This window comes from Alternaria incomplexa (assembly GCF_024043165.1).
Source record: "Alternaria incomplexa strain BMP 0042 chromosome Unknown scaffold_1, whole genome shotgun sequence".
Taxonomy (NCBI): Eukaryota; Fungi; Ascomycota; class Dothideomycetes; order Pleosporales; family Pleosporaceae; genus Alternaria; species Alternaria incomplexa.
This window is the reverse complement of record NW_026249850.1, coordinates 2010740-2036393: the sequence shown is the minus strand read 5'-3', so window position 1 is coordinate 2036393 and position 25654 is coordinate 2010740. Positions and strand designations below refer to the sequence as shown.

General features: G+C 52.6%; 10 protein-coding genes across 10 annotated transcripts; 4 read left to right on the top strand and 6 right to left on the bottom strand.

Annotated features, from left to right (window-relative positions):
* Nucleotides 1-480: 480 nt before the first annotated feature.
* Nucleotides 481-3098, bottom strand: DBP2 (ATP-dependent RNA helicase dbp2; the record flags this gene model as incomplete). The annotated part of the gene is made up of 7 exons (XM_051430326.1): nucleotides 481-527; nucleotides 580-741; nucleotides 793-921; nucleotides 1371-1478; nucleotides 1528-2496; nucleotides 2547-2713; nucleotides 3013-3098. 7 exons carry the CDS (start codon nucleotides 3096-3098, stop codon nucleotides 481-483), a joined length of 1668 nt encoding a protein of 555 aa, XP_051295813.1.
* A 763-nt stretch (nucleotides 3099-3861) lies between these two features.
* J4E90_000730 (uncharacterized protein) lies at nucleotides 3862-5351 on the bottom strand (the record flags this gene model as incomplete). Its single annotated transcript, XM_051430325.1, has 4 exons — nucleotides 3862-3915; nucleotides 3966-4436; nucleotides 4499-5194; nucleotides 5271-5351. The coding sequence occupies 4 exons, from the start codon at nucleotides 5349-5351 to the stop codon at nucleotides 3862-3864; spliced, it is 1302 nt and encodes a 433-aa protein (XP_051295812.1).
* Nucleotides 5352-6700: 1349 nt separating this feature from the next.
* Nucleotides 6701-8058, bottom strand: J4E90_000729 (uncharacterized protein; the record flags this gene model as incomplete). The annotated part of the gene is made up of 2 exons (XM_051430324.1): nucleotides 6701-7888; nucleotides 7945-8058. The coding sequence occupies 2 exons, from the start codon at nucleotides 8056-8058 to the stop codon at nucleotides 6701-6703; spliced, it is 1302 nt and encodes a 433-aa protein (XP_051295811.1).
* A 201-nt stretch (nucleotides 8059-8259) lies between these two features.
* Nucleotides 8260-10224, top strand: J4E90_000728 (uncharacterized protein; the record flags this gene model as incomplete). Its single annotated transcript, XM_051430323.1, has 7 exons — nucleotides 8260-8399; nucleotides 8454-8540; nucleotides 8604-8741; nucleotides 8791-8906; nucleotides 8955-8999; nucleotides 9049-10125; nucleotides 10187-10224. The coding sequence occupies 7 exons, from the start codon at nucleotides 8260-8262 to the stop codon at nucleotides 10222-10224; spliced, it is 1641 nt and encodes a 546-aa protein (XP_051295810.1).
* A 253-nt stretch (nucleotides 10225-10477) lies between these two features.
* Nucleotides 10478-11310, bottom strand: J4E90_000727 (uncharacterized protein; the record flags this gene model as incomplete). Its single annotated transcript, XM_051430322.1, has 2 exons — nucleotides 10478-11111; nucleotides 11156-11310. 2 exons carry the CDS (start codon nucleotides 11308-11310, stop codon nucleotides 10478-10480), a joined length of 789 nt encoding a protein of 262 aa, XP_051295809.1.
* Nucleotides 11311-12695: 1385 nt separating this feature from the next.
* On the top strand, nucleotides 12696-13336 carry SEC11 (Signal peptidase complex catalytic subunit; the record flags this gene model as incomplete). The annotated part of the gene is made up of 2 exons (XM_051430321.1): nucleotides 12696-12988; nucleotides 13108-13336. 2 exons carry the CDS (start codon nucleotides 12696-12698, stop codon nucleotides 13334-13336), a joined length of 522 nt encoding a protein of 173 aa, XP_051295808.1.
* Nucleotides 13337-14651: 1315 nt separating this feature from the next.
* On the bottom strand, nucleotides 14652-15122 carry NHP6 (Non-histone chromosomal protein 6; the record flags this gene model as incomplete). Its single annotated transcript, XM_051430320.1, has 4 exons — nucleotides 14652-14684; nucleotides 14738-14859; nucleotides 14910-15005; nucleotides 15053-15122. 4 exons carry the CDS (start codon nucleotides 15120-15122, stop codon nucleotides 14652-14654), a joined length of 321 nt encoding a protein of 106 aa, XP_051295807.1.
* Nucleotides 15123-16938: 1816 nt separating this feature from the next.
* Nucleotides 16939-17415, bottom strand: J4E90_000724 (uncharacterized protein; the record flags this gene model as incomplete). The annotated part of the gene is made up of 2 exons (XM_051430319.1): nucleotides 16939-17311; nucleotides 17360-17415. 2 exons carry the CDS (start codon nucleotides 17413-17415, stop codon nucleotides 16939-16941), a joined length of 429 nt encoding a protein of 142 aa, XP_051295806.1.
* Nucleotides 17416-18042: 627 nt separating this feature from the next.
* On the top strand, nucleotides 18043-22449 carry J4E90_000723 (uncharacterized protein; the record flags this gene model as incomplete). The annotated part of the gene is made up of 3 exons (XM_051430318.1): nucleotides 18043-18222; nucleotides 18275-22132; nucleotides 22228-22449. 3 exons carry the CDS (start codon nucleotides 18043-18045, stop codon nucleotides 22447-22449), a joined length of 4260 nt encoding a protein of 1419 aa, XP_051295805.1.
* Nucleotides 22450-23719: 1270 nt separating this feature from the next.
* On the top strand, nucleotides 23720-24277 carry J4E90_000722 (uncharacterized protein; the record flags this gene model as incomplete). Its single annotated transcript, XM_051430317.1, has 2 exons — nucleotides 23720-23744; nucleotides 23802-24277. 2 exons carry the CDS (start codon nucleotides 23720-23722, stop codon nucleotides 24275-24277), a joined length of 501 nt encoding a protein of 166 aa, XP_051295804.1.
* Between the last annotated feature and the right edge of the window lie 1377 nt (nucleotides 24278-25654).

Here is a 25654-nt window from a genome sequence, read left to right as displayed (position 1 = left end):
AGTCGTCTGGCTATAACAGCTCATCAGTCAACTACAGAATTACATTATAGATCCAGCACAAGGCAAGGCAAGACAGTCAGATCAAGCGGATATCATAGTAAGAAACGCAGTACGTGTATTCTATATCGCTATTACAGTTACAGAAACTTTTTCTGGACACGAACGCCACCAGCGCCATCATGCAAGGGATTGCTGAATAGGCGCAACCTCGATAGAGGAAAACAAAACAATGCCAGTCTAATGTAGAAGAACCATCCTACCATACTGAAATCGTGTCCATGCATGAAGATCAAAGCTCTGTCCATGGGGTATCAGGGTACGACAGAACCTGAGCAGGTACAGCGGCTTTCCGTCGCACGAGGAAATGGGATGAAAGATGAAGCAAGTCCGAAACGATTGCCTCCAACGCCGATAGCAGGTTGGAGAAAGGGTGCTCATCGTTCTGACAAAGTGAATAAGCAAGTGCGATGGATAAAGTGATCACCAGCGGCTGTTGCGGATGGGATCGCTGTTACCTCCGGTCCAGCCTGAGATGGGCGTTAGATCTCGCTCGGTGTCGAAGGGACTTCTACCACCTACCACCACGGCCTCCGCCACGGCCTCCACCACGGCCGCGGCCACCTCCCCAGCGACCACCACCACCGCCGCCGCCACCGTAGCGGGCCATCTCGTGCAGACGAGGATCAATCTGCTGCTTGGACTCTGTGAGAATCTGGACGAGATCACGAGCTTGCTTGGAGTCTGATGAATCTGTTAGTGAATGGTTTGCAGAGTAGGGTCGAAGATACATACTGTCTGTGGTGAAGAGGGTGATGGCAGTACCGTTAGCGCCAGCACGACCAGTACGACCAATGCGGTGGACATAGTCCTCCGAGTTGTTCGGGTAGTCATAGTTGAACACGTGAGTAATGTTGCGGACATCTTGAAGAGCAAAGGTTAGTGACTGATGAAAGGAACGAGCAAACGACGATCATGATTGGATCGCGTGAAGCTGCAGTATGTTGCATGCAACCGTCTCTGTGCGCTACAACGAATGTCACGGCATCAAGTCCAGTGGGAAGGCTGTGGATGTCTCCTGGTCCAGAAACCCTTGGAAGAGAGTGCGACTTATGTAAGTCAGATATCTCAAGCAGCTTGCTTCAGTAGTACCTTGGTAATACCAGAAACAGAAGATAGCGAAGACTGAAAGCTTCGCCAGCGTAACCAAGGATCCCTGGGGATCAGATTCGAGAGAGGCAAGCCCTGGACGATGTCATGGGAGCGAGTGTAACGAGCGCACAAGACGACCTAAGCAGAGCACAATGGCAGTTCACGCATAATAATAGTTGGGGAGGTGAGGAGGGGGGAGTGTTGGGGGTTTGCAATCATACCGATACCACGGGAAGCCACGTCGGTGGCAACCATGATGGGGCTCTTGCCCGTCTTGAATTCGTTCAAGACCCAATCACGCTCGTTCTGCTGCTTGTCGCCGTGAATAGCTGGAGATGAGTTAGCGGTGATCAGTTCATGACATGCGATTTAACTTACAAAGCGCCGGCCAGCCGTCCTGACGAAGGAATCGGGTGATCTCGTCAGCAACGCGCTTGGTACCTGTGAAGATGAGGATCTTGTTGTCCTTGTCGCTCATGATGGTCTCGAGGTGCTTGGCCATGCGGTCACGCTTCTCGAACTCTGTGCAGACCTCGACGATCTGTTGAATGCGGTGGTTGGCAGAGAGATCCATGGAACCGATGTTGACCTGGATCCAGTCCTTCTGGTAGTCGGCAGCAAGCTGGCGAACTTCCTTGGGCCATGTAGCGGACCACATGCAGGTTTGACGGTCAGGGCGAATCTGTCCGATAATCTTGCGGATTTGAGGCTCGAAACCCATGTCAAGCATGCGGTCGGCCTCGTCGAGAACCAGGTAGGTAACACGGCGAAGGTTGGTCTTTCCAGCCTCCAACATATCGATGAGACGTCCAGGGGTGGCAATGCACACCTCAACACCGCGCGCAAGGTCACGGATCTGGGGACCCTTTGGAACACCTCCATAGACGCAGGTGTTTCGGATGCGCGAGGACTTTCCGAACTTGCTGATCTCTTGCTGAATCTGGACAGCAAGCTCACGAGTGGGCGCGAGAATGAGGACGATGGGGCCATCGCCGGGGGCGAGGAGAGGCTGAGCGTTGATGTGAACGATGGCAGGAAGACAGTAGGTCAACGTCTTTCCGGAACCGGTCTCGGCAACACCAACAACGTCGCGACCGGAGAGAGCCATGGGCCAACCCTGAGCCTGGATAGCGGTGGGCTTGGCGAAACCCTGGGCCTTGACCTCGTTCATCACGTATGATGGGAAGCCAGCCTCGTCGAAGGTTGTGACGGGCTTGGGAATGTTCTCACCCTTGACGGTCATCTGGTGCTCCTTGCGGTATTCGGCAACCTCGGCTGCTGAGCGAGCAGTAACAGCGGGATCCTCCTTGTAGAAGGACTTCTCGAACTTGGGCATCGTGTCGAGATCTGGAAAGTGTTAGTGTTGCGCCGAGCCTATACGAGACAATGGAACATACCCCATGATTGCTGCTTCAGGCCCTGGCCGAGTTGCGACATGCGGTCGCCGCCGTCGCGACCACCGCCAAAGCCGCCGCCGCCACCGCCATAACCACCACCTCCTCCACCGTAGCCACCACCGCCGCCGGAGTAGCCACCACCACCGCCGCCGTAGCCGCCGCCGCCACTAGATAGATGTTAGCAGATGTCGCTGAGATGAGATGAGATGAGTGACAGAAGGGGGCTTCTACGTTGTCGCATCGAGTAAGCGACCGCCCGCTTCGACTGTGAGACAGCCTGACAGGACGATCGAACTCAGACTGCGCGCAGAATGGAGAGAAAGAATGGTAGCAGATGGAGGGCTGTCCAAGAACCACGACTGTGATGCCGTTCCCGTGTGAAGGGGGTGTATCGTCCTACCCGTACGATGCATAATGGCTTGTCGAGTTGTTGTAAGACCCATATCCAGCGTTGCTGTTTTCGTACCCGTTCGAGTAGCCACGGTCACCACCGCGACCGCCGCCGCCGTATCCACCACCGCCGCCGCCGTAACCGCCTCCGTAGGAAGACATGATGTGAGAGTGTGTTGTAGAGACTGGCGTCAAGGGGGAACCGATCGAGTAAGGGAGCGTGTGTCGAAGTCTGGAGACTACGAGAAGATATTAGTTGCAGTAGAGCGACTGTAAAAGTGTCGCGTGTTGTGCGATAGAAGAAGCACAAACTGTAGAGGTTGCGAGTTGGGGTGAGAGGAAGTCAGAGGGCAGAGCGCGACAGGAAAAGTTGCCTTGCCTCTGTTGCGCTTGCACATTTTTTGAGACGCTAGCGCCGCTAGCACCGCTAGCACCAGGGTCTCGCCCAGTTGGGTAAGGGCGGAGCTTGCCGTTATCAGCCCGGGGAAGCCACCAAGAAAACCGAAGACCATGTCGCCACTGTGGGCCTTGCATCTGGGTGAGTGTGAAGCATTTTCCATTGCGACCCGCATATTGCACGCCCTAATGCCTACTTCTCCTCTCGCGTCAACGGGAAAGCCAGAAATAAGCTAATAGTGGGCACTCCTTAGTATTCTGCCACAACACCCTCTAGTAAAAAATCTAAAAAGATAGAATTGCTCGCAGTACTCTTTTGTATACCTCTACTTTTTTTAAAAAAATTATTTACAAGGTTGTAGTGCGCAACAAGAAGATAGAGCGTTGGTGTTAGGAATCCTATTTCCAGCTTTCCCGTTGACGCGAGAGTTCTCGCAGCAATGTGAGAACGTGAAAGTGTACCCCTGCACGATGACGAGACAACCCGATGCTCTCCGATACTCTAGGATACAGTCCTGTGCCCTGGTTCTCACCTTAGCCCATCACCAGCTCTGAGGCCCATGTCCCAGAACCCCTTCTCCATCTATACAGCATTAGCATGTTACCGACTGTCATCTTCAGCCTAGCACTTACATTTGTAGCGTGTATGAAGATTTTGGCCAGCTCTTCCACCCGACTCGGACTCAGTCCCTCGGCATGCTTCTCTACCAGCTCACTGCCCCTCATCATCGCTTCCCTGTACTCTTCTGCAACATACTGCTCAATCCACTTCCAGTACTTGCTTCCCACCCTCACGGTGCTGGGATCTTCGTAGAGACGTTTGGCAATAATGCCGTAACCGATGAGACACGGCAAAAGCGCAATCTGCAGAGCAAGATAGTCTTGCGACATGCCGATGTCGAGCACATAACGGGTGTATGCCGTGGTGGCTTGGTCTTCCTCTTCCTCGATGATATCGGCCTCCGATAGTCCATACTCTTTACAAAAGTCGATGTGCAGCTTGATCTCTTCCTGGAGGGTGACAACTTGCTGCACGGAGTACCCAATGTCTTTCAGATTGCTAGATTTGTATGCAGACAGCGCGTTCGCTCTTGCAAATTGGACCTCAGCACTAGTCAGTCATTCACTTCCATGCGGGAAATGAACATGTTTGGGCATATACTTACTAAGAAGAGGTAGTCCTGCACAAGGTAGTACATGAACTTCTCCACTGGCAATGTCCCAGCGCCCATACTCTGCACGAACTCGTGTTGGGTATATTCCTTCCACGGCTTCTGCACGTCTTCTCGGTCGAGCAGATAGCTAATAAAGTTGCCTGGCGCGAAAGGCAGCATGTACATCGAGTGGAAATGGTTGATTGGGCCGCTTCCCCCTCCCATATCAACAGCTGTCTTGATGCCTGCTTCAACGTACAGATTAGCCTTCTTGACCGCCTTGGCCATCGACATTCCTTCCGCCAGGTTACACGCAATAGCGGATGCTAATGAACACCCTGTCCCATGCGTGTTCCTCGATTGCAGATATGGGCTTTCTAGCATGGTAACTCCAGCATCGCCCACGAGGATGTTCAAAACGACTTCCTTTTCGCTGTCGTGCGTGCTCACTACCCGGCCGTGGGTCAATGGTAAATGGCCCCCCTTCAGTAACACCCATTTGGGTCCTAGTGACCGGACATGCTGCGCCATCGAGACGATGTCATCAACATTCTTCGGATCAGGGATATCGTACCCGGCCGTTTGGAGAAGCAAGCGAGCCTCAGGAAGGTTTGGTGTGAGAAGCGTTGTATGAGGGAGAAGGTGTTGGATCAGGGTTTCGATGGCTGATTCGGGAAGGAGCTGTGAGCCTGATGTTGACACCATTACCTGTTCAAGTAGTCAGCACAGCGCGGAGCTCGTTTTGGTTCATATAAAGGGATCTAGAATGGAATCTGAGACGTACAGGATCAACGATACTGGTGTTGATCTCATGTCTCTTCAAAGCATCCGCAGCGACCACAATGGTCTCAGCAGATGCAAGCATGCCTGTATCTTATCAGCGCGTTCACCAAAAAATGGTGTCTCTCTGAATGTCATCATACCTGTCTTGACCACATCCACGCCCACATCTTCACAGACAGCATCTATCTGCTTCCGCACAAAGTCCGGCGGGGTATGGTGTATGTCCTGGACGCCTAGAGTATTCTGGGCTGTCAAAGCAGTCGTAGCCGTCATAGCATAGCAGCCATGCGCTGCAATGACCTTCTGATCTGCTTCTAGTCCGCTGTTGGCGTGGCAGCATGGTTAGTGGTGTGTGGCTGATGAAGGGCGGATGCATGCACGCGTACGTACGCCCCACCCGAACTGTCCGAGCCAGCGATTACTAGAATGCGTCTGGGTGCCATTGTCGATCGAGAAGAGTATGCAGGCGTTGCTTCACTATCGTCTGGATACAACATGTAGTAAGATCCCCTACATCGTTTTCTCTAGACAACCCTGGAGCCCCACCATCCGCGAATACGCGTACGCGAGATCCACGTCATCGACTCGCACCTTTGATGCTGTCGCAGGCCGTGGAAGCTGCGCAGCCGACGCTGTAGAAGGTTGCACAAATTCGTACACATGTGCGCGTGCTGCCCTTGACTTCCTGGATGATATCCATTGTTCTATCAATTATACCTAGGTCAGCTTTGAAGGAATCCATTTCCTAATATTGACAATTCGGTAGATCAGCGTAAGCAGAAGAAGCCTTGTCAGGCATCTTCAGTAACGTAAAAGTCTGAGCACATTGAGTCGCTTCTGTAAACAGGCAAGCATCTCATGGACCGGCCACGCCGACCCGCAGATATCAAGCCACCATCGCCATCACGAACCCCAAGAGTACCATATGCCTCATCACGCAACAGAGGAAACAATTCGATGCATCTTTTTTTCTTTGCCTCTTCTAAAACGTACTACGCATTCGTGTATGATGCAGTTGGATAGCTGTAGTTCATGCACGTGTTCTTCAGGATGTTCAGCGTCCCGTTCAATCGACCGGTCTAGTGAACCAGTACATTATACTTGCGACTTCTCTCATTTGTGACACTATGTGTGAAACAGCAATAATGCTGCGATGTGTGCGCGAAGGTTAACAACCATTTCCTCCCTCGGAGTACCACGCTTCCGGCAGTTTAATCTTAACGGCTCCATTGCAACCTTGCCACAAGTCTCAGAGTTGATAGCCTCCATGATCTTGCGGAAAGACAGGAGATACACTAGTTAAGACGATGCATAAGATCTGATAAGCCGCTGGCATTGGAGATGCGAATGTGTACCCATTGCGACAGCTGGAATTTGCTTGGGGCCTTGAACAGCCACTTCGTGCAATATGCGGTCGTCAGTGTCAGGCGACTACCACAGTCCTTTGATCTGCGATACACGTTGCGTAGGCTCAAACACTTCATTGCTGTCCGCCGTGTTCGTCTTCGACACACCACCACTGTCCGTGAATGTTGGAAAAGCTGCAGCATCATTGTTGGCATTCGCGTCCCATCCCAGAGTCTCTTCCTTATCATAGTCTACCGGGGCCCAGGCTGCGTCCTCATCCTCTGGTACGAAGAGGCTTTCCGAATCGTCACGGGCAGGTTGTGCTTGCAGTGCCGAGACTTGACGAGATCCTGGATTCCGCACTCGACCAGAGGCATCGCGTCGCGATGCTGGTTGCACAGGCGGTGGCATATTAGATCGGAAGCTGCGACTCTGTCCACGCTCCGCAGTTGTGGTTGAGGTCGTGCGAGAGGTTTGTCTGCTGCTCATTGCGTGCGTCGCAGGTGTTGGCGCAGATGGAGCGGCGGTGTGGTTGCCAGAAGTCATTAGCGTAAACTCACAGAGCAGCCCATCGCTTCCATAGCTGAACTGGAGTGGTCGCGCTGGCTGGGAGTAAAATGCCTTTAAGCTTGTCTTGATCGTGTCTGCATGGACGACTATTGCCTTGAAATCCTTGACGTTGATGATGATGTGCATACCCGCCTGCACAGTAAATTCCTCGAAGTCGGAAGTATTGACTGCGACGGCTGTGACAAGTGGGTGCTTCAGGATTTCCTTCCCGTTCGAGATCTTTTCTGTGTAGCTTTTAAATACGCAGCGTCCGTCTTCACTCGCAAAGATATCGAGCATTTCGGTCTTGGTACCGAAATATTCAGCGTACTCCTTCACAGCCCCGGAGTGCATGCTCCACCTGTTTTTCGCCGCGTTGCGATCGAACAGTGCATGCATGACGTCCACGGCTTCATATGTGAGCTTGTAGGTCTTGATGACACCCTGGTTGCAGATCATCTTGACGATGAACCGACATTGCGCCTCGGTTTCCCGCTCTTGCACACTGACTTCACAGCGATCGATCGCACCATCACGCCCTAGCGGGTCGTACAAGCGACTTTTGAAGACCGATAAGAGCGCTTTGGTGTACATACTGCACGTGAAGCGGCCGTCAGGACCGCCATAAGTCGGCACACATTCATAGCTGGCGAAGAATTGTCGACCGTCTAATGTGATGGCGGCGTATGCGGATTTGGAAGAGTTGAGAGCGGTAAATGTGAACTGACGCAGGACGTATGAGATGCCGGACTGGCTGAAAGGAAGAGCGGCAAACCTACCTTTTCGCGACGCGCTTCAATAGCTACAGTCTCGCTGAACTTGCCAAGGCAGACAAGCAGATCGTGAACCTTTGACGCTGCCTCGGGCTTCAGGGTGAAGTTGAGGACAACCATTTTGTCTTCGTGCGACTGCTCGCATTTGTCGCAGGGTGTTTTGGTGGGTTCGCGAAGAGCCCCAGCGACCGAAAGCGGGACCTCGGGGAGAGCGCGTCAAACACGCGCTAGCGCATTGACATCATCGCGCCTACTCTGATGGGCGGCCATCTATTCACCTTACTTAGGAGCACGATCTCAGCCCTCGTAAGCGCAAACAAAATGACTCAATCAGTGCTTCCTGATGATATTCTGCATCTCCTATGCGAAGAGCTTGCGAATCAAGAACAGTTCGACACACTCTTCAACTGTGCTTGCGCAAGCCGTGCTCTCGCCGTACCTGCATTAACTCATCTGTATAAGTATGTCGCATTGGCCTCGCTACTTTATCGTCAATTAACTGAAGTGATCGTTAGATCTCATCATCTCGCGCCTGTTCGAGGTGGAGGAGAAGATCTCTATGGCTTACCAGCTGCCACCAAGCTTCTCACGATCCAAAAATGGTACGTAACCTTTACCGTGCGAACTGTATGAGGCAAATACTGACTTCGTATACCCATATTTAGGTCCATTCTTTGGCGATCAATTGTCGCATCTGCACTCGATGTCACACTGTTCCCATACTGCCGTTATATCAAATCGCTAGACTTTCGGGATCTGGGATATCTCCTCGATGACGACCAATTCCGTGCGAAAGTTTCCAAGTCAGTACAGCTTCGATGTCAGACACCACCAACTCTGATTGTAATATAGGCAATTCTTCTCCGGGCTGTTGAAGCAGTTCGAGAAGACTGAGACAGGGACGAACATCAAAGGCAGAAAGTATACTCGGATAAAGACAGCGGATATTATTGATGCGATTGGTGAAGGTTTGATAAATGCGCGAAGCTGTTCAGTACGATACTAACGTGGTGCAGTGGTCACACAGCATACTCCAACCCTGGAGATCATCAGCGGGGAACGTAAGTACATCCTTCCTCTCAGCATTCGGATATGAGCTAACTATACTAGTCCAGCCTGGTGCTCTGGTACGATGGACGCCCCGGCTTCCTCGACTACAGAGCCTTGAGCTGTGGGACGGAAAGCCGCTAGAAGACGAACTGGTCCATGCATCTATCTACGACCACTGTCCGCAGTTTAAATCTCTTATGATCTATACCTGGGTCTCAGAAGACAATGATCACAAGTTCGCCAAATTCCTCTCCTCAATGCGACCGAACACGCTCCAAACACTCCAAACCATCAGCGACGTCAAGGCCGGCGCCGAGTCACTACTAGCTCTTAATCACCATGGAAGCTCATTAGAGGATCTGAGACTGTGCGTTTCGAACGAGTCGATACCGCATCTGTCGCTACTACAAGGATGTACAGCCTTAAGAACGCTGCGCATTGAGGACATACATGGTACTGTAGACTTGGAAGCGACAGAATATGACGTCTTCCTCGAGACGACTGCCTGGTTACGCAAATGTTCAGATCTACAACGCCTCAGCTTCTCGAAAATGCAATCCGGAGCCGCACTCATCACGCCCGTACTGCTCGAAGAGAAGATACAACTCAGCAGCCTAGAGATAGACTCGTACACGCTAAAAGATCACAAGACGTTCCATCAGGCTCTCGTACACCAGCAGTCTTCTTTGAGGGTGCTCTTCCTGAGTGGCGATACCGATGGCATGTTTCGAGATGATCTGGATACTCTCGTGGACTCTTTGAAGCAATTGACAGAGCTGCGAGATCTGCACCTCATCCTTCCGGAGGTGCTGCGGGATGAACATCTCGTCACCATTCTCGCCGAGCTCACAATGCTAGAGGATTTGTACGTAAGCGGCCTGGAGCTCAACGACATTGTGCTTCCTCACCTCGCCAGCTTGCCAAATCTACGTACCGTTACTATTTCCGGTATATCCAAATTCACCATGGATGGTCTCCTGGATTTTGTATCGAGACTCGGCCCGGGTAATCAGGCCATTCGCCTCTCGATAGATATGGCAGACACAGATACGCTGCTCTCGGAAGAGGAGTTGACGCTGGTGAGGGATAATCTTGCGGAGAAGGCTGGTGGTACGTTGGAGTACATGGCACTTCGAGGTATGTATCTGCGCGATGAGCAGGCAACAAACAAGATGACATACTGACCACATTCGCCTAGATCCGAATGTCCCGGAATTCGAAAGCGACTCCGACTGAGGCTTGTTCTTTGCATTGTTCAAGATACTGCAATTGAAGCTGGGCAATCATTCGACTTGTCTGTTGGATAAAGGATGTGAAAGAGGCTTCTGGCAAGACATGCTCAGGACTGGAATAGCTTTTCCAAGTGCAATGATGAAGATATTAAGAGACTTGTTCCTCGTCCTCTCTCAACCTAGAAGAAAAACATAATTGAACTTTTTGAAAGCAAAACACGTAAACCAGAAGAACAACCCGATGAGCCATGACATACTCAGTCCATGTCAGTATCACTATCTTCTTGACTCTGATCAACGCATTCTTTCAGCGCCAGAATCCTCCGCTCGTAAACGTCTTGCTGCAACTCTGGGAAGTGTTGCAGTAGCTCAATGAAGCTCGACCTCAAGTGGTCGTCCTTGATATATTCCCAGAAGTTGTCCGCAATGTATACGGCCAAATGACCCTTAAGATATTCATGGGAGATTGAAGTTGTCTCGCGTGCGTAAACATGTCGACAGAACACCAAGATCTCCAGCATTTCTGGTTCCAAGCGCTCTAGCTTCTCAACGGTGTGGTCCATCATGTCTGACATGCCCAACTTCTCCGCGGTGACCCATGCCGCAACACATTGCGCGAATGCCTCTGTCATTTCCTCGCCATCTTGCGGGTTCCGATGTCCGAAGTCATCACTCTCCAGGTATTCTGCGACGAAGACGAAATCGTCCGGCTTGATGTCGAACAGAGAAGGATGTTTGAGCTCCCACATCCCTCTTTTGTTGTAATCAATCAAAAGAAGGCCCTGTTTGGGATCCCTGAAATAGTGTCGGTTCCATAAGCTCTGCAGTGGAAACGTATCGATTTCTTGGTCAGGTCCGACCAGAACTTCAACAAATTCCTTGCTTTCGGACCTAATCATGTTAGCTGAGAAGTTTTGAGAGATCAAAAAACTTACAGTTCACCCTCGATGGTGTCGTTGATGGGTTCTTTCCGACCACGGCCCAAGCTGCGGAGCTGATTATCCAGGAAACCACCCGGTTGGAACTGTCTCGATTCGATTGATGTACTACAGTCATCTGCTAGTTCTATAGGCGTATCCTTTCTGCTCATATGTAGCCGACCCTGCGGGGTTGATGCGTCACGGTGGACTCTGGACGGCTGCGATGAGATGGCGACAGATCTCGAGGGAGCTTCCCATGCATTTGAAATCGTGTTTGGGGCACTATCCGCGCCGGCGATGACGGGAACGCAACGATTGCTCTGGAACCTCGCTGGTCTTGCTGATGACAGTGGTGCGTTTGGTAAGTTGGAAGAACCTTTCGCAGTCCATCCTTTCGATCGTTTGCTATAGTAGTGTTCTCGGCTCAAGCGGAGAGCCTCTCGCAGCTCTAGATCTGAGTGTGAATCCTCATCTGAGTCGTTCGCATCGTTGTCTGAGTCTGAAGCGTCGCTGACTAGATTCATCAGTTGTGCTTTCCAGTAAGCAAGATCTAGACCTGATTCAAGCGCGTTGTTCGCCATTATATATGCATCACCGAGGCCGGGTGTGCTCCCGATGACCTCCGCATGCGTATGGGGCGCGAAAGGGTCATATTCCCCTATGTCTTCGGTATGCGCCCAGCGACTTCTTGAGTTAGCAGAGTCAAGATATTCATCAAGCTACAATGTTTCTTACAGGATCAACTGCTCGCCCATCAGCAACACCAGAATTGAATTACCATGAGGTCGTATTTCCCTGACTTCTTCTGTGGCCATGTCTTCTTCACAGATGACTGCGGGCCATAGTGGAAAGAATGACGTTGGTGTTTGGTACTGTATCAGGGCACCTGGGGAAAATCGCATCATGATCTTGTTGGTTACGAAATATAGAGGCGTTTAGAGTGGCAGAGGGGAATGAGAGCTGGTGAGCGATAGTTGTGTGATAGTTGTAGATCAAATCTCAATCTATTGGGAGGAGGAAGAATTGAGCAGTGTTGTATGTGAGCGTCTAAACGAAGCCTAATATAAGAAGACATCGTGTGGATACGTTCTCAGGGTAAAGGCGGGCTCAGGTGAGGGCTATCATGCCAGGTGAAAGACGAAAACAGACCCCCACGCGCGAAAAGTCACTCTCAACCGTTATCAGACCGATACATGGTGAGACTGAGGCTTATGGGTTGTATGCCGCTATCTGGAAGTGTGTGGTATGTTGTTATGGTCAACTAGTAGGAAGGGATGCGGAGTTCATAGCTCACACCTCGGAGGTTGACTAAGCTGCCCGCAACAGCGCCCGGGCGAAGCCAAGGACATCTGGCTTCAACATCTCGAACACGAATTCCCCGACGCGCAAGTCGCCGCGCCGCCCACCTCTACACATACCCCCCGAATACGTTTGCAGTGGATTATACTCTCTGGACGCGAGTTTACGACCCGGTCGCGCGCCCCACGTCCTACTCCACGATCAACGAGCGCACCTCTACCTCCAACCTTCGCATCAGCATTCCCAATCCGCAGCCATGTTGGGCCTTGCGAACATGCAGCCGCGGCAACTCGCCGCACAAGTCCTGAACTTCGCGCTCGTCCTGTCAACCGCCTTCATGATGTGGAAAGGACTATCCGTGGTCTCCGACTCGCCCTCGCCCATTGTCGTCGTCCTGTCAGGATCCATGGAGCCTGCATTCCAACGAGGAGATCTGCTGTTCCTGTGGAACCGGGGGGCGGATACACAAGTGGGCGAGATTGTGGTGTACAACGTCAAGGGCAAAGACATCCCGATCGTGCATCGCGTTGTGAGGAGATATGGAGGAGGGTGAGTTGCGCTCCTTCCCTTTCGCTGTGACTGAGGCTCTCAATGAGGGTTGGAGGAGTCAAGATCAGCTCGCAGGTTTCCAGACGTTACCACAAAGCTCATGCTGACCCAACTACTAGCAAAACACCCCTCCGCCTCCTGACCAAGGGCGACAACAACCTCGCAGACGACACCGAACTCTACGCCGCCGGCCAATCCTTCCTGAACCGCAAAGAAGATGTCATCGGAAGCGTCGTCGGCTTCATACCATTTGTTGGATACGTTACCATTCTGCTGAGCGAGCATCCATGGCTGAAGCAGGTCATGTTAGGCATGATGGGTGTGATGGTGGTTTTACAACGAGAGTAGTACTTGCGCATTCGCATAGGGTGCTTTTCACGTCAATGGATATCTTTCCAAAAGGTGGGAGAAAGAGATGGGTGGTAACGATGTGGTTGGACTGCCCCGTGCCTACCATGATCTATGTGTTTCTGCTGCCAGGAGGCGGCAATGCTAGGCGTTCAAATCATACCCAGACAATGTTCAGTATCTGTCAAAGTCGAAAAGTTATACCGGCGATCAAGCTTCCATCCAGCTACGTTCTCTAGACTGTAGACCAGCGCCTCATGCGCATCTTGCATTCACTAGTGAGCATACCTAAGCACACTTCAGGGGTTTGTTTCCGGACAAGAGATTCACCGCCTGCACCTTCCCAATGCCTCCTAGAATGACATCACCTACCTCATTTCTACATCACTAAGCCTTCACTCCCACGCGACACCCCCGCCAAAAACACACCCCACCTTCCATGGAGGAGCGGCAAAAAGAAAGCAATGCGCCGTACGGGGTTTGACTAATTGATTGTTAGCTCTACGATTCGAATTGAGGCATTGTTGGTATTTCATACACCCGTGATCCCCGCCTTGTTTGTCGTCCGATGTACGATGGGAAGGCGATAGCATACCACTAGCCCAACGGCGCTTTGATGCAATGATTGATTGATGGAATAGGAACGAGTTAGAGACATTATATAGGCGACTTGAGGTAGAGTGAGTGGATTGAGGGGGTGGGGTTCGTGAAAGTGTGGTTGTGAAGCCAGGGAAACAACCCCTACCGTGAATGCGGGCACCCGGTTCGGCGGTGTGAGGAAACGTCAAAGACCTGTCGCTAGAGGGCCAACTTCCGGTTGCTACGAACGGAAGGGTCTATCACGCCGTCATGGCCTACTTTTGACAGCAGGCAAGACACAAACTTCAACGTCAGGGGCTGAGCTGGGACCTGAGCTACCATCAGCATGCGTAGTGCTACGCCCAATCCTGATCGCATCAACATCACGGTCACACAGCAGAGGGAACATTGTAGAAGCAGCAAAGACTTTCCATACCGCAATTGCTAGTGTACATAGACTTGGTCATGAGCTTCGTGATGTTCCTTTCACGACGTCGAGGGTAAGACGCCCAAACATCATGACCGCCCGCCATCAGCGTGGTTTGCACTGACCGCCAGCGTCCTTTTCGAAATGAACCACAGATTGGCTAGCCGAAGACCTTCCTCCGCGAGAGATAACGAACCCATTAAGAAGTAGGAAGATCACAAATGAAATCGAGACAGGCTTGGTAGCCTAGCCGCCCATGACAAGACATCTTCAACGCTGTTGGTGGAAGCACGAATGAGGCGATAGCCTCTACTCGGACTCCTCTTCTTCTTCCTCGGCGTTCTGGTGATGGTTAGTCAAGTGATCATCAATTTGAAGTGCACGCATCAACATACCTGGTAGGCGGCCTTCTCCTCCTCGTACCGCTTCTTGTCGGCGGCAGCCTTGGCCTCGTAGGGAGTGCGCTGCTTCTCGTTCAGGGCCTTCCACTTCTCGCCAAGAACCTTGCCGACCTCGCCTGTTCAATGTTAGAGGGGAGTCAAAGATGGAGAAAGAGCGCAAACATACCGAACTTGATACCGGGGTTGTCCTCACGGACCTTCTCGCGCTGCTCGTTGGCGAAGAACATGTACGCGGAAAGACCACGCTTGGGCGCGTTGGGGTCTGCTGGAATCAGTACCCGAGTCTGCAGATGCACGTGAGCTGCTTACCCTTCTTCTTCTTGCCGCCGTCAGCCTTGGACTTAGGCGCGGCCTTGCGGGTGGTCTTCTCCTTGGGCATGGTGGTGGTTGAGTGGTGTATATGGCTGTGGTTCCTTGTTAGCTGCTGTTTGGGTTGCAAGCAGCGAGTAGGTAAGAGTAGCGTGGCAGGAAGGCACAATGACTGCTGGTGAGATTGAGAATGCGAGTATAGGCCACAGCTAGTGTCTTCGTCTGCAAACGGAGTAGTGTTGTGGTGAGTGGGTAATGGTGGTGCAGCGCTGCTATGCGCGTGAGGTGACGCGGTCGCAAAACACCACAACACAACGCGATGATGCGCGATTTTCGGGTAAGAGAAGGTGTGGGTACTTACAGAAGCAGCTAGATGGGAGCAAATTGGAAGTGTTGACTGAGGTCTGTTTTGCGGTCAGTATGCGCGTGGCAGTGGGTGCTGGCGACGGCGATGAAGAATCGACTGAAGGTAATGACGTTCAGAAGACGGAAGAAAGAAGGCTGGGAGAGTCCATATTGGGGCAATTGGACCGGGGAAACGCGTGGAAAAAGGGTGTGGTTGCGAAAAGTGGTGCTGGTGATGTTGCGACTTCGTCAAAATGCAGGCGGACTCACCAAACGTCTTTGCGGGCGAAAGTTGTATGGGCGGCGGATTTGTTAGGGGAGGAATTGGGTGAGGGCTCAGCAGCACATTTTGTGAGAGGGAAGGCGCGCCCTCCCCCAACAACAAGGCCCGCTTACCTAAGGTGCGAACGAGGCAGGCACGCTTGTTTTGCTACTGCCATAGCACACGCACCCGGACCACGACCCCTCCTCCACCCAGCCGATGCTGCGCTCCCTCACCGCATGCGCCCGATGCAGATGCCAGCGATTGTGGACAGCTTCATTGTCGCTTTTTTGCTGCTCGCACTGCCGTCCACTTTCTAGCAGACGTGTCGGTGTCGCCCAGGTATGCTCGGAGGTGCTCGCACTGCTGCGGGCTACACGGCGCATCCCTGGGCGCGGAGGCGCTGCCCTTCGTTCTTTCCTGGCGAGTTTCAAGTTTGGTTAGATTGCACGCAGAAGCACACGGTCTACCATTCGTTGGACGCATCCATCAGAAGCGGCCCTTGACGTTATCATTCATAGCGCGGCTGGCTGATGTTCTTCCCCGAGCACCAGAGCACCCAGCATCCAGTCCCAGTCGCCCAACCTGCCCACCCCTCAAAGCATCCGCCTGCAGCCCGTTTGGTGTTCTGAGCAAGCCCAGAGCAGCAAAGTTACATGTCAGCCTACGTCTGGTCGCAGACTCTGCCGCACAAGCCGTGACTCTTGCCTTCTGTCATAGCTGGGCACGCTATGGTGATGGGCGGCGGCCTCTGCACCCGCTTCCGGCCACAGCGGTCTGGCTCTGCACTTTCGCCCGACCGAGCACGGAAGCGGTCGCTAGGCTAATGCGAGACACTGCTCCAATACTGCTCGTCCACTTGCCTCAAGAAACACTCTTTGTTCCTCCTGGCTGCTTATCACGTTGGAATCGTGGCGGACGTGTTCGGCCATCGGCCTCTCAAGCCCCTAACAGCGGAGCAGACGCTCAGACTCGCCCTTTCAAAAGCCACCGAGGGCTACAGACTTTCGCGTACCCTCCCGACGTGACCCATAGCTGTCAGGCCCTCATCTTACTGAAGAAGTTCCGTCTGCATCTATGTAAATAGGACGCACGACGTTGGGCATCACCGCTCTCGCATCAGCCATGACGTTTATCATCAACAAACATCATGAAGCGCAAGATCGTGCAGCAGCATGCAGGCACCTCAACAAGTCATTAAATGTGTACATACGGCTGCTCTCAGATACAGTTCGCATCCATCCATAGTCGCAGCAGCAGACGAAAGGATGGATGGCACTCAATCGTCCTCATCCTCCATGACGAGCTCCGTCAGACCCTCGTCCGCAGCCCAGTTGATCCCGCTACCCACGATCATGGCTGATAATATACCTTTCAACGTCCTCACCCTCCGTCGCGAGTCCTTGAGCTCCTTATCGACCGCATCGACGCGTTGACGTAATTGCGGATCTTCAATGTCCTGCACCGACTGCGCCTTCATTTCTTCGGCCAGAGCAAGCATGGTCTGCGCCAGCTCTCGGTTCTTTTGATTTGCGACAATGTTGTTCTGTTCGGCCACACTCAGAAATTTATTCGTAGAAGCAAGCTTCGACGTCAGTGAGCCATGGATCATGGAAACAGCATCGTTCTCGGTCACCAGCGGCAGTATGCGCCTACACAACATCAGACCATGATTCAGAGCGATCTGCCCAGGAACTCACTTCTCGGCGAATGGAGTCTGTTCGCCGCCATGAACGGCTTTCAGAACGGGATCCATTACTAGAACATTGTGTGTGATTTTGTTCCTTATCTCGTACTCTGCCCTCGCTTCCATAGCCTCGCGCTGCGCAATAGTCAGGCGCTCCTCCAGCAGGTCATCTGGAAGTGATGCAAAGTCATGCGCGTGTACTACAGAAGGCGATTAATATACGAAGATGCTATATCATACCATGTGCGAGACGTGCCTGATTGTTGTGCTTGTAGCAGGCTTTGCTGCAGTTCAAGTTCCTTGAGCTGATCGTAGAGCTGTAGGGCTAGCTCCTCGGTATCTGAAAACGCGAACGCGTCGCTATGGTTTGTTTGCAGCAAGTCCGCGTAGTCGTTTGGATCTTGTGTTTTGGCCGTCGCGTCTGCCATGCCAACATCGCCTTTGGCCGCCATAATGCTCGCAGACGGTGTTGACGTAAATTCAAGTTTGCGACCGAGACCGTGTTCACCTGACGGCACGCGATGGTTCCTCTAGGTGACTGCTATGATGCAGCCTCGCGGGGCCCATGCGCCGATCCCTGCATTAACCCTCCTTGGCGGTATCTGGTACGCATGTGCTCACGCCTCAACTTTCCAAGCCTCGAATCCGCTCTCGCACGGTTTCGACACAACTCCACCAAGCGGAGGGCAAGGCCGAATGTCGCTACAGATCGCTGTAGCTCATACGGGCCAGCGCCTCGACGCTGATCCCGTCGCCTTTACTACAGTCGATGCGCTCAAGCACTGGATCTCGAGGGCAACCGAGATAGCGCCCGAGCAACAGGTCTTACTCACAACACAGGGCAAACACGTCAAGCTCCAAGCGCTCTTAACTGAGGTACGCGTCTACTGTGGGATTTGTAGGACACACACTAATACTTGTGCCACAGAAAGAGATATTCGTCTTCAGTCGCGAACTCTCCAACAATCCGCAGGCTGCCATATCCTCCACACCACTGCCCGATGCCTTCCAACCCGACGATGCGCCGAACCACCTTGCGAAGAACACCGACCTCGGAGCATGGCAGGCTCTCTTCCAGGCCCGCCGCGACTGGGCCTTTGGCCTGCTCGAAAGGTCGCTCTCCATGTCCCAGATCGCCTCGAAGCACTTTGCCGAACAAGCCACCATCGAGAGAGCAACCCAGGTCGCCGTCGGGAATCACGATGCGCACATCAAGGGCTTGGACCAGAAGTACAAGGCAGCGAGGGAATGGTACGACGGGGTCGAGAAGGAAGCCGGGGACAACATACGGCGGCTTGACGCCGACTTTGAGCAGCTGGGAACGGTGCCTGCTACCTTGAACTTCGCGCGCTTCTTGGCCAAGGAGATGAGATCTTCCCAGAGCATTCCCAGTAGTACTCTTGTTCGCAAGACCCTCCAAGAGTTCCTCGACGTCGAAGCGATCAAAAAAGCTACATCAACCAGCAAGCGCGTTCGGGAGGCTTTTGGCAAACACATGGATAGGATGCGCATGCAGCTAGAGAATATCGAGACAGATTACAACCAACTTCTGGGCGCCGTCGGCCAAAGCCAGAGCCGTTCCATGGCTGATGACTCCGAAGAGCCCACGCGCCTGTACAACGAGATCGATGCCGTCGTTAAGAAGGTCGAGTCGGACTTTGAACACGTCATGGGGCTAGAAGCAAACCCGAAGTCGGTCGCGCAGGTGTCCAAAATGGCCTTGCTCCACACACGAAACTTTCTACCGGCCATACAAGAATACAGCGTGGAGATGAGCGATCTCGTGCGACGGGCGGTGGAGCAGAAGAACGCTGCCATCAGGAACTCGGTCGAGAGCATGCAGGGTATCGCAAACATCGAATCGGTCATTGCGAGCGTCGGCGCGCAACTTGAGCAGATCAGTATCCCAGACGATGGTGTCGCTGCCTTTGAGCTCATTTCCCTCGTCGGTCGGCTGCCTTATGTATACGGTACACTGCTAGTCGAAGCCGTCCGAAGACGGGAGTGGACAGAAAGGATGGAGAAGGATACATCCTCGCTTGCTGAGGAAATGGCAACCTTTCAGGAAGAGGAAGAGCGTCGGCGCAAGCGATGGCTGAAGCCAATATCAGATGTTGTAAACCTCGAAGCCTTGCAAGGTGGCTCATTAGGATTCGAGCTTAATGTGCAACCTGAAAAGACCGTCTGGCCGATGGTCACTCGAGAAGAGCTCCAAGATTACCTCCAGGACTTGCAGAGACTGGATGGACAGCAATCGGAAGCCGAATTATTTGCCCAAGCTATTAAGGATCTTGACCGACCTACAAAGCAGCAGATCAAACGCGCGAAGAACTTCAAGATGGGTAGTGTTCATGAGCCAGCTTTCGGCAGAGGCTCTCAGCTCATGATGCGAGGCGATGATGAGCTACGTGTACTCAAAGAGGGCAATGCAAAGCTCGAGGAGGAGCTGAAAGGCTATAGGAGCCGGGTGCGACGATTGGAGGATCTGGTACATCGCCAGAGTACGGCCAACAGACTCTCAATAGGTGGCGCGCCTCCCTCATTCGGTATACCTGACCCAACCGACCCCGCGACGCCAACAACAGAAGTCGCTTCACCGAGACCCCAAGAAGAGCTATCCCGTCGCTCTTCGATCTCTTCCAGGCGCTACTCGGCGAATACAGGACAAGAAGACAAGCGTCGTATTCTTCGCCTTGAACAACAGCTCGCGGCGGAGAAAGAGGCTCGTGCCAAACTTGAGAGCGATGCGCAAGCACGGAGAGACGAGGATGCAGATCAGCAACGCCAGTTTGAGGAGGCCATGTCAACCAAGAACAACATCATGGAAAACATGCGAGCGCAACAAAAAGAATTTGCCGACGAACGCAAATCGCTCGAAGACGAGATCCGCGCATGCAAGGCCAAGATCGAAGAAGCCGAAGAAGAACTTGATCGCGTCCTAGGCAGTCGGGATAATGAGCGAACAGGTGTAGATGCTAGAGTCCAGGAGCTGGTTTCGCAACTCGAAACAACCCGCAAAGATGCTGCCGAACAGAGTAAACAAGCAGATAAGCGCATCGAAGCTCTTCAAGCGGAGCTCCGTGAGCGCTCAGCAGTCAACACGCAGGAGTTTGACTCGCTGACAGCAACCTTCAACCACCTGTCGCCAGGTACCAACGTACCGGACGATCACGCTACGCTTGTCGCACAACTTGAAGATCTTGCAGCGCGATCACTCAACCACCAAAAAGAGCTAGAACAGGCTGTGGCGATGGCAAAGTCAGACAACGAAAACGCCCATGCTAGGATCGAAGAGCAAGAACAAGACTTCAACACCAAGCTTGCCGAACACGAGAAGGAAGTTGCAGCTGTCCGCGAAGAGCTTGACGTGGAGAAGGCCCGTGTCACTTCTATCACTACAGAACTTGAAGAGGAACGAGAGCACCTACATAGCCTCCGCGCCAAGTTCGCTGAAGGCGAGACCGGCTCCGAAGCTCTCCGGAAGCGCGTTGAGGAGGAGGAGGCCAAGGTTGGTCGTCTTCAAACCGAGCTCGCAGAAAAGAGCTCGCACGCCAACAGCCTCGATGTCGAGCTTATGCGCGTAGAGAAGAAACTCCGCAAGCTTGAGGAAGCGGACTCGTCCCGTACTCACCAACGTATGCATCGGGCGAAGGACCTTAGTGAACGGCTATACACGCAGCATGAGCGTCTGATCCGTCTAGTCGAGACACTTGGATTCGTCATCACTCATGAGAACGGTGAAATGATCCTCCAGCGAGCGTCTAGACTTGGGAATAGCACCATCATGACAGACACTAGTGCAGGACTTAGTCGAAGTACAACAACGCCCTCGCCCACTCCCCTCAAGCGTTTCTTGGAAGACGTCGGAGATCTTCACTTCCTCCAATGGACCGAATCTACAAGCCCAGAGGAAGAAGATCAGCGGTATCAGGAACTTATTCAGAAGCTCGAGCTCTTCAACACCGAAACCTTTAGCGACGCTGTTGCGAAGCGGATGCGCGACATGGAGCATACTGCACGAAAGTGGCAGAAAGAAGCCCGAGCATATCGTGACAAGGCCCATCGCTTCCAGGCTGACTCGCATGACAAGATCGCCTATCGCTCCTTCAAGGAAGGCGACCTTGCACTCTTCTTGCCGACCCGCAACAATGCCCATCGCCCTTGGGCTGCCTTCAACGTTGGCGCACCACATTTCTTCCTCCGCGAGCAGGACACGCATAGATTGGGAGGGAAAGAGTGGCTTGTAGCGCGCATTTCGAAGGTGGAGGAGCGCGTTGTCGACCTTTCCAAGACGATGGATGGTGCAACTCGAGCATCGTTAGATGGTCGATCTGTCGCCTCTAGCAATGCCATTTCATTCGAAGACGACAATCCTTTCGATCTATCCGACGGATTACGATGGTACCTGCTGGAGGCGACTGAAGAGAAGGCGATGGCTCCAGGCACCCCAGGTATTAAAGGTGCAGTCACGGTGAAGAGCAGCCTAGAAACCGGACTGGGCGAGATGCAGAAAGCCAAGAAGAAGTCCTCCATGGACCCGGCAACTCAACTTGGGAAATCACTCGACAGTCGCCGCAGCAGCGGGACAAGCAAGAAGAGCGCGCCCCTAGTTGGCCGTCACAATTCGGCTGAAGCGCTCTCGCCAGCTGAACGTCCCGACTCGAACCCAAACTCTGCGACAGCAACACGGGGCGCGAGCCCAGCTGGCACACATGGTCCTAGCCATCTCAGGGAGTCGTCAACGAACGGCGTAGACAAGTCTGCGGACGATGGAAATGGAGGCAATGTGCGCGACCTACTATGGGGACCTTAGGTTTTCGCTTTCTGTAAATCTAAGCTCCCCGAACCATAACCTTTGCTTACATTGCTAACACTACGCAGTCCTCCATCGCCCAGCTCCAATCCCCCCGCAAGACCTCCATATCAGGCCCATCGAATACACGATCGGATACATCTCCCGTCAAAAGCAGACTCGGAAGTCAAGGCGATCTGAGAAGTCCTCTTAGTGACTCTCGAAAGTCGCCGCTCGCGAGGAAGGGAAGCATATGGGATTCGTTTTTTCAGTACGACATCGAATATCAGGGCAAAGCATCGAAGAAATAGACTTCTTTGAAGCGGTTGGAGAACGTTTGTGTACATCATCCTGAGTGCAAGTATCATCGCATTCGCTGAAAATATCGGCTAGTTCATTGTACATTATATAGGATCGCATGCATGATTAAGAAGAAGCAGGCTTGCTGAGGTATATGCTCTGATACCACACCATATGATAGATGTATAACTACTATTCAGTTCGCACCTTGACACTCCATTAGGAAGGCTGAGGAAGATTACACGCTATAGCACCTCCAGGTCTTTCCCCGTCTTTCGTGGTGGTTGTCGCTCACACGCCCGGGTGCCGCATGTTTTCGGATCTCGGCTCAGGCGTTCTCTTGTAGTGTATTTTAAGCAGGAACACCAATGCGGTATCCTACCTATATTGGCTTCGGAAGAAGGCATCGCATGCTTTTGTATGGCTGCTTCGTGTATCACATTTTACAAGCGATGCCGAATTCGCGGATCAATGTATATGTCTGGTGTCGTGGTTTCATTTGCCAAGGACTCTGTCGTCGGCATGTAGGATGCCTAACCGCCACCACGGCAAAGCGGCTGTGATGTCATGGTTCTATACTGTGAGTTGGCCGAATGTAGCAGGGTGATGATGACTGGAGCGGTATAAAGAAAGAGGCGGTCACCCCGACTGCTATGGCTCTACAGCCTGAGAAAAACAACCCCAACGAGTTCTCCACGACGTCCATCCAACATGCTTCCTCGTATGAAACACCTAGTCCTTGCTTCTGTGCTAGGCACGACAGCGTACGCACAATCGTCTTCTGATTCTGACCCCGAGTCCTTGACATGCGATGATCTCTCCGATGGCCTCGCATACAATGCCTCCGTCACCCACAACACAACTGCTCTAAGCATGTCCTGGCTCGCAAGCGAATTAGTGCCATTGTTCTCCGAAGACAACGGGATCAATTGGCAGATCTCATCTTATATCGGGCCTTACATCTGACCTGGAGGTGGAATCAGCGAGAACGACACTCAATCCGTTCTATGGTTCGACGTTGGTGAATCGGATATAGAACGTTTAGGCAATCGGATGAGTTTCTGCCACAACGTTGTCCCGTTGCAGGACTTCACCAGCTCGAATCTGACGTTTAGCAGACAAGTTTTGGAGAGGGCGCAAGATGACAATGGGGATTGTAAGACGATGCTTGGAGAAGAATGTGTGCAAGCTCTCCAGGCTCATTACTCAAGTACATTCCTTGTGTGGGGATCTCAGGATTGCAACACTATCAACCACAAAATACCTTCCGAATGTGAAGGCATGTTGGCCGAAGCTGTGACAGTTGGTAAGTCCTGGATTCGTGGCAACAAAGAGGGCGAGATCTAACTAATGGCGCTTATAGACACTGCACCATTCAACGCCTCTGACCACGTCCGCATACGGGAGTGGGCTAAGTATGACAACGAAACCTACACTGAGAATTTCACCGTACCTACCTGCGACGACCGCAATCTGAGCAGCGGTTGGGGTAACAGGTTCCCTATTCACACCGACTACGACGTGGCACTGAACTTTCCCATTGTGGACATCCTACACTTCTATCCCACCACTCCCGTCACCAACCGTATTACCGGTCGCAGCGTTCATGCAAAAGTCGTATGTTTGAAACCTGGGAAGGTGCAGGACGGAAGTCGGGCTCCGATAAGTGCGAAAGCGGTGCTTGACGAGAAATTCGGTCCACGGGATGGAGAAGACTCTCAGGATGGGGATGATGCTCAGGATGACGAGTCTAGTGCCGAGAGAGCCATTGGATGGAGTGGCAGGGTTGTATTCGCATCGATGGTTGGCACGATTGTTGGAGTCTGGCTCGGTCTGTAGAATACCCAAACGCTTTAGTCGATGCAGCGTACGTTCGAGAATCAAGCATGTTCAGATTTCGACCGTCATCGATCGGTGTGCAACAACACCGGAAGGATCGGGAGTGATGATCATATAGAACTGTAGCCCACTGCGCAAACAAAACTCCACTCTTGGACTAAACCCCTCACTGCTTCTCCACAGACACCGGACGAAGCAGCCACACCACAGCTGGAGAGTAGCGCTAAAGCATAGCCAAGCGGTGAGCTTACTCTTTACGGATCTGAATCGGCATGTGATTGTGGCTTGACAGCCACATTACTGCCGAATGCCCTTGTTTATAGTGAAAGAAGAAACCGTGAGGATAGAGAGCATGGCTTGCCAGTTGCGTGACGAGACTTCATCAATGCGGTGGCACTGTAGTCTAGTGTGCTAGCGCTCTCTATGTGCGTCACTGGAGATACGTCACACTGGAGGCGGCTAGGAAGTGTGAGTAGGTTCTCAGTGTGAAAGGGTTCGCGAGACTTGCCAAAGCGAAAGTACCCTGTACTCACAGTTGATGGTTTTTTCAGGACACAGGGTTCAGTAAGGCGAGCAGAGCACGCAGGAGGGGTGTGCCTAGCATTAGTGGATCTGCCGCATTTTGTGGGTATGGGGAATATTCAGTCATTGAGCTTGTCATTGACCACTTCAATTAGTTGTAAACACATGCGGAAATCGACTTGAATCTCATGGTGTTCTTTCTGTTACCTACAATGATTGCTAACCTGACACGCTTCCGGATCGCTCCGTAGAGCGGGTCAGAACGAGGAGGGAACGAACAATGCCGGTCTTAGTCATGCTTAAGGTGCATGGGACGTTGTCAAACCTAGAAACCGTCATTCAAAGTCAAACTGGCACTGCGACAGCGCCGAGCAGAGGTGCATCGGACTCCATCACGATCAGACTCAAGCCATACTATCTGTGTCGCGTGGCTTGTGTATCTGTGCTGGCACCAGTGCCATGCGCTGGAACCGCCAACAGGATCGCCGGCACCATGGAGTCGTGCTGAAAGCTTGGAAAGGTGTCATAACCACGGGGTTGGAACCATTGTTGTCTTGCTGGGCCTGTGAGAGTTACACGATAGCCTGGGCAGACGCTTGTCAAGCATTTGCGATAGGTCAAGAAATGCCTCGCAGTTGCGGAAGCACTATTTGGCTAAGCAGAACGTGTGGCGCAATTTTGGTAGCTTGTATATGGGCCTGCGATAATATCAGACCGCGTGATACTAGGCGGATGTTGGAGTTGGTCATGAAGCGGGGTCGTGTGTGGACGAAGATCGAACCTGAGCCAAGCCGGGGCCAAGAGGACTAGTTGGTGCCAAGGGGCGTGGGAGACGCGTGAGAGGAGCGGAGCGAA